The sequence below is a fragment of the Silene latifolia genome, chromosome 4 (genome assembly GCF_048544455.1).
Source record: "Silene latifolia isolate original U9 population chromosome 4, ASM4854445v1, whole genome shotgun sequence".
NCBI lineage: Eukaryota > Viridiplantae > Streptophyta > Magnoliopsida > Caryophyllales > Caryophyllaceae > Silene > Silene latifolia.
In genome coordinates, this window is record NC_133529.1 from 53,373,033 (window position 1) to 53,380,139 (window position 7,107).

Sequence of the window (7,107 nt, forward strand, 5' to 3'; positions counted from 1 at the left end):
ATTCCATCTCCTCTCCTACCACCGGCGACGGTATCACCATACCATCACCAACAACTGCACCATAGTGCGACACAATAGTCAATAGTCACATTGGTATACATAACACCTTATACCATGTCGTGAACACGACCCTAACAACCCATTATTCTCAAGGGATAATAACAACATTATCACTCAAACAAACGCTACAACGAGGTTACCTTGCATACCATGGATGCTTCGCGTAACAACTAAAAGACGACTTTACAAACAACATCTTGTACTATAACTCATAGGCCAGAGTCTCACCCAGCTACTTTCATACTTCATGCATACACACTTAGCTTAAGTGTCATGCTATATAACACAAGTGATCAAATCTCTTAACAACGTGATTAAACCCACACGCATTACGTAGCACACTCTTACTCTCATAACCGCGAAAACCAAGCTGGACCAAAATTTGGGCCGACCCATGTGCCATTTTGGTCCAAAATAAAAAGCGCTCTTTAAAAAACGGAATGGGCTGGATTTGGTCAATAAGCTTGGGTCATTTGATCGTCTCTGGTAACGCGTTTAACCATCACGCTTTCACTCGAGTTAAATTTTGACGGGTCTTATATATACTCTTATTATAAACGACTTCTCGGAGATTTCCCCTCACACAAGTCATTCCTATTTCATATGAATCATATCGATTGATTACCATCTCTAAAACTCTCCCTTGTCCCCCAATTCTTCAAATCGACACTCCCATCATATAAACCCTAAAAAACCTTTAAATTCATAAATGGGTATTATTAGATCAGGGTTCTCGGTGATAGCAGGAACAGTATTTGGGATATATATAGCCCAAAATTACAACGTTCCAAACATAAAGAAATTGTCAGATACTGGTATGGCTTTGCTTAAACACATTGAAGAAACTTATCGCAAACCCAAGAAACGAGGCGATGATTAATTCAATTTATTCACTTTTCTGATACATTCGATTTTTTAGCAAAAACCCAGGTTTTATTTAGGTCTTTTAGAGTTTTAGTAATGGGATTTATCATTATATTGTAATTGTTAATTAGTGGTTTATTTGGGTTTGTGGAATTTGTGGATTTACTAATTTGATGATATTTATGAGTTTGATTTTACTAATTTGATGATTTTTGTGACTTCATATTAACTTAATTTGGTGTAGACATTGTTAATTTATTGGTTGTGATGATGTTTGATCTGTATTTGATGCGATTTCCGCCACAATTTGATTATATGGGCAATGTGCTGCATACTGTGAGTTAAAATGCTGGTTTTGGTTGTGTGAAGTGGAAATTAGATGCATTGATTTACCTGTTTCTGTAGCTCTTGTTGCTACACGAGTACATGGTGCCATACTTTAGTATCCCTCGAGTAACGAAGCCAAATTAATGGTAGACTCCTCCCGAGTTTGGTTTCTTCATTTGCAAGAGTGAGGCATCGAAGCGGGGCCCAGGACCACTTAAGAGCCGTTTTACCACTCAAACCAACCAACTTTAGTACGTGGTGCTATATTGACGTGTAGGGACTTGTTTGGCTTTTGTTTTGCTAGATATCGATGTTACATTGAAATTAAGACCTTTGGAATGTAGTTCCTTGTGCCTTCTTTGGTAAGGGGTCTGTTTAGCTTAATGGGAGGCTTCAAGTGCGTAATCAATTATCATCGGAATGTAGCATACTAGCATTGCTAAACCTTGACAGAGAGTGCTTTGGCGCACCTGTTATTCCACCCGTCTCTTTGCAAACACGCCAAAATTTTGCTTACTAGGAGTTAGATAGAGCCATAAAGACCCTGGCCATATTACTAGACTAATTCTAGTCTGGTGAGAAAACTGCATTATGTTTTCGATATATTTTCAGATTATAAGGAAGCGTTTGGTTCAATAGCATGGAATATGAATCCATTCCCTCATAAACTTGTTTGGTTCATCTTAAAATTGTAGAAGGGAGGAATGAAGTTTTTGATACCAAGGGGGGGAAGTTGGGTATGAGATTCTAACGGGTTGGAATGGAGTTAGAATCCATTGAGTATCTAACTCCTTTCCAAAAGACTCCAACCAAACATTAGAATAGAACAAATCCATTCCAATCCATTCTAAGAGAGTCAACCAAACACCCCCTAAGTTATTCTGTCAACTCTGTGTTGCTAATACAAAGATAAGGCTATGTAAATCCGATTCCCCTTATCTCGCAATTTGCAAGAGCCCTTGAAGAACTGGGTTAATGTTGTTTTTGTTATTGTTGTTGTTTAGTTCAGTAATGTTTAGAAACAGTGAGAAATGTAGCAGAGTGAGCATGGGAATGTAGCATTGTTATCATGGGAGACTTTGAATTCGTTATCATGGGAATGTAGCATTGTTATCATGGGAGACTTTGAATTCGTTATCATGGGAATGTAGCATTGTTGTTAAAAGTTAGAACAGAGTGCTTTGTTGCACTTGTGTTTCCACCCGTTAGATGGAGCCATAGAAACCCCCGCCATATTACTGGACTAATTCTATTCTTGCTTCAGTAATGTCTAGAAACAGTGAGAAATGTAGCAGACTGACTTAAGTTCAGGAAAGTGTAGAATAGTTCAGTCAAGAAACACAAGTATAAGTTGATCAAAACTGTGTAAGCGAGTAGATCACCATAGTTCTAGAATATCGCCATGATTTCTCATCTTCTACTCAATGCATTTACTCGCCCTTAGGCTACATAGCAAACACTACACTGATCGTTAATGGCACAGGCAGGCTTTACATGTAATTTCGCCTATCCTTGTGATCATCAATGGATTCTCCATGAGTGAATGTAGTTAGTGTTTGGGATCTTAGCCAAAGAAAACTCCTTGTCAAATACTCCGTACAACACTTCCAAGTAGTTAGGGCATTAGCAATAGACGAACCATCAATAGGTTTGTTCTCATGCCACATAATACAAACTCATTTACAAACCTCATACCAACAATAGATAAACCTCCTCAAGGTTCATAACATGGCTTACTATACTATTTCTTCTCTCACATTCTCTCTCTACAAACCTGGATATTATTTTGTAACCCCTTTCATCCATGAACCTCGACACTCATGTCCAAAAATAGAGAGTTTATAGACAAACCTCTAAAATAATGGATATATCATCTTACAAACCTTTTGACAAACCTCTATTGCTAATGCCTTTATAGCCTATCCTAACTGAGTTCTCAGGTTACCGAGATTGCATTGTAACGCAGTATCAACCATAATCATAGTGCCATGACTAATTCCGAAATCATTCCTCAACCCGATATTTGATACCAGCTAATCCTGCTGGGGATACAATGCCACATTTACTATCTCATTTTTTTCCCTTTCGACTTGCATATGTTAGCACCATGATGAGACGATATGATTTTCGCATGAACAGCCGATGATAATCACAATATTTTGTGTTAGGCAGCCTTGCACAGTTGCACTTACATATTGTAAACGAGTTAGTTTTGTAACTATCTTTCTGCTAGTATAGACCATGGTTTCTTGATTATTGCATCTGTTTTACAGAATGTTTGTGTAAAACCCGCCTTACAAACATATTGTAAAGCGGGGGTTAGTCTTGTTAGTACTTTTTCTCTAATATAGACCAAAATTTCCGTTCTACAAAATATGTGTAAACCGCTTTGTAAACGATGATTACCTGTTGGGCCCTTTGTGTATACTTATTCTATGAGTTCGTCGTTAGTCAGGCCCCAAACCAGGCTTGGCTTGCAGGCCCATTCTTGCCAGTTACAAGGGTTAGTCAGGCCCCAAACCAGGCTTGGCTTGCAGGCCCATTCTTGCCGGTTACAAGGCTTCTCTCTTTGGACAAGTTGTAACTTCACCAAAAGTGTGGATCCGTGTAGTTCATTGTCCTACATAGTTTGCTTTTACATCTTTTTCTTTTTTTTTTTTTTTTCGCATCTTCCCTGTCCAATCCTTGTATTCTATGTTTCTGAGATGTCTTTGTAAGCTTAGAAACAACGCAAACTTGTGATAAATCCACCCTCTTTAATTTTGATATGCTTTTGTATGTCGTCTGTTGGAGCAATGCCAAGGGCAGACGAAATTTAAACTCGCGACTTGTCATTCACAGTGTGTCCCCTCTATTGAAACAATACAAAGCGGGATAAGTTAAATGGTTCTCTATTTCTCTATTTTAACCTCTAAACTAAAATTTTATGAGAATTGTTTTTTTTTCCAAAGTACAGATAATGCATTGAAATGGAATGAGTACAATAAAAATGTCCTATTGGAATTATTATTTTTATTATTAGAAAATAGAAAGACAATCAATGTTGCCTATATTAGCTCTAGTGAATCGCGTTTTGATTTAATCTGCGCATTTGTGCTGGTATGATGGCACCCATGAGTCGTGACCCACACATGTTGGTGAATCGAGCTGGCTTGTTACTTATACATTGAAGGGTTGTTAGTTGTTAGTTGTTACTTGTTACTTGTTATAGATTTATAGTACAAAGGACGGTAGGAGTAGTTTGCAAATTGTAACACATAAGATAACATGTTTCATGAAACGTCCATTTTATGCAACATGGAAAGTAGCTTTCAAATGAAGCTGTTCTTTGGTTTCACATGTCAATTAATGGTCACTTTCACGCACTATGTGGAAAAGCCAACATATACTACGTAATAGCAACTATGACACACAAGCAATATATCAGGAGGGTAGTCGAGCAGTAGATTCAATATTTCTATGGCTATATGCATATGTAAATTACTTCCTAATTCAGCAACTTGAACATTTTACAATAGGTTTCGAGTATTTTGTTGAACACTACCTAAAATTTAGGATACTTTGTGAGGAACTACCTAAAATTTTATTTTTTGTGAAACACTACTTAAAGTTTAAATTTTGTTTGTCAAGCACTACCAAAATCACTATTTTGGCATGAAAATGTGAAAATAAGCGATTTAAACTTATCGATATCATAGCATTGGAATTTATTTTGCTAAGCTTCACTCTAATGTTTAACCTAAGTAGAATTAACCTATGGAAGTTGCTATTGCTGTTATCTTGCACGGAGTTGCTCGTGGCCAATCTACTTAAGCGATTTAAACTTATCGATATCATAGCATTGAAATTTATTTTGCTAAGCTTCACTCTAATGTTTAACCTAAGTAGAATTAACCTATGGAAGTTGCTATTGCTGTTATCTTGCACGGAGTTGCTCGCGGCCAATCTACCTTCTTTCACCAGCATGTTTTGGTCACCACTCCTATCTTTAGTGATATGGTGGTGTTAATTCTAACAGGTTTATGTTTTGCTTTTATGTTAAATAAATTTAGATGTAATTATGACTCTATAAGCCAAAACAATATGTAGTTACGTCTTTTTTCAACTGTCAAAAAAAAAAAACCTAAGTAATTAAGTTTAATCCTATTCTCCATGAAACGACTTTAAAAGTCGTTGACCTCATCATCCATAATGACCTTCATCCTAGTGATACGAGCCTATATTTTTAGAGAAGAGGTTAAGCATCGGTATAGTTTAGCAAAACAAACTCCACGACTATAATATCGGCAAGTTAAAATCACTAATTTTGAACTTTTCATGCGTGAATAGTGATTTTCGTAGTGTTGGACCAAAAAAAAAAAAAAATATAACCTTTAGGTAGTGTTTGACAAAAAATAAAAATTTTAGATAGTTCTTTTCAAAGTGACCTAAATTATAGGTAGTGTTTGACAAAAAAACTCAGCTTTTTTTTTTTGTTATGGTAATGCACTTTTATAAACGGTTGATTAAGAAGTTTGTTCCATTTCTATTGACATGATCATAAACCTGACTTCATAGTTAAGGAATGAGATGAGTAACCGCCACACCAAACCCACTTGGCTGGATAATGTACTTCAAATTTCAATGTGCGAGTATTATTATATTGGCAGCTAGCGGAAGATGTATGAATTCTGTTAGATCCAGATCTGGATCTATTGTAGTGAATTTTGATCGAGAGACAAAGTTCACGATCAAGTTTCGATAGTTGTGCAGACAATTTGAATTCCAAAATAAGAGACAGAGAATTGTAGAAGATTACTTCTTGATATTGAATAAGAATTACAATCTAGGTATCAATACTATATATTAAATCCAGAAACCAAGGGACTTCAATGTAATTAAAGAAAGTTATACAAATTAATTATACTATATATTTTTAAATTACTAGCACTGTGTGATGGACCCGATTAAGGGATATCAATGCAAATATTATATAGTTTGGGTTAAAATTAAATTATATAGAAGCTTGGTAATTTTCCTAAATATTTGTAAGAGGCTAAAACATGGTCAATTTCTTAAAATAAAATAATTAACTAAGGTCAATTTCTTTAAAATAAAATAATTAATTAAGATAGTCAATTTCAAGGAGACTAAAAGAAAGAAGATGCTTGATAATTTTCCTAAATATTTATAGACGACTAGAAGATGGTCAATTTCCTTAAAATAAAATAATTAATTTGTATAAACATGCACACTTATGGTATTAATTATTATCATCATAAAATTATGTATTAAATTTAAAATCTATGCAATTTTATTAGACTTTATAGTTTATTAGATTATAGATGTTAATTATTTAACATACAAAAATATAATAAGTAGGTTATAAATAATTCAAGTTAGATTCCATAATATATAATATTGCATAATTCTTTCGATTTGATTTAATGCATAATCCTCTTAAAATTGCATGCCTAAGTAGTAAAAGTAATTTCGTTAGTAAAGAAAAGAATTGTAGTAACATTGGATATAATTATATGATACTTCAGTAATCACTCATTTGAATAGTAAAAGCAATAATATTATCAGCGAGATTAGTGAAAGTGATAGAAACAACAACGGGAGTAATGAAATAATCTATATTAATGCGGCAATAGTGAAAGTAACAATAATTACGGCGGAAGTGGTGAAATTATAAATATTAATGCGACAGTAGTGAAAGTAACAATAATAATTACGGCGAGAGTAGTGAAAGTAACAATGATTACGGACAAGTAGTGAAATGTTATTACTATTGTTTCATTAATAAGAGTAAAATATTAATAGCGGGAGTAGTGAATTGTCTCAAAATTTATTTTCGTAATGGATATATCAGAA

At 34.7% G+C, this 7,107-nt stretch overlaps 1 protein-coding gene across 1 annotated transcript; it reads left to right on the forward strand.

The window, feature by feature from the left end:
* Window positions 1-618: 618 nt before the first annotated feature.
* LOC141652238 (uncharacterized) lies at window positions 619-1,125 on the forward strand. The gene has a single exon (XM_074459795.1). It carries the CDS (start codon window positions 770-772, stop codon window positions 938-940), a length of 171 nt encoding a protein of 56 aa, XP_074315896.1. The 5' UTR covers window positions 619-769; the 3' UTR covers window positions 941-1,125.
* The last annotated feature ends 5,982 nt before the right edge of the window (window positions 1,126-7,107 follow it).

What these genes read in the sequence shown, in the direction of transcription:
- LOC141652238 (XM_074459795.1), top strand. Translation starts at nt 770, where the DNA reads ATGGGTATTATTAGATCAGGGTTCTCGGTGATAGCAGGAACAGTATTT.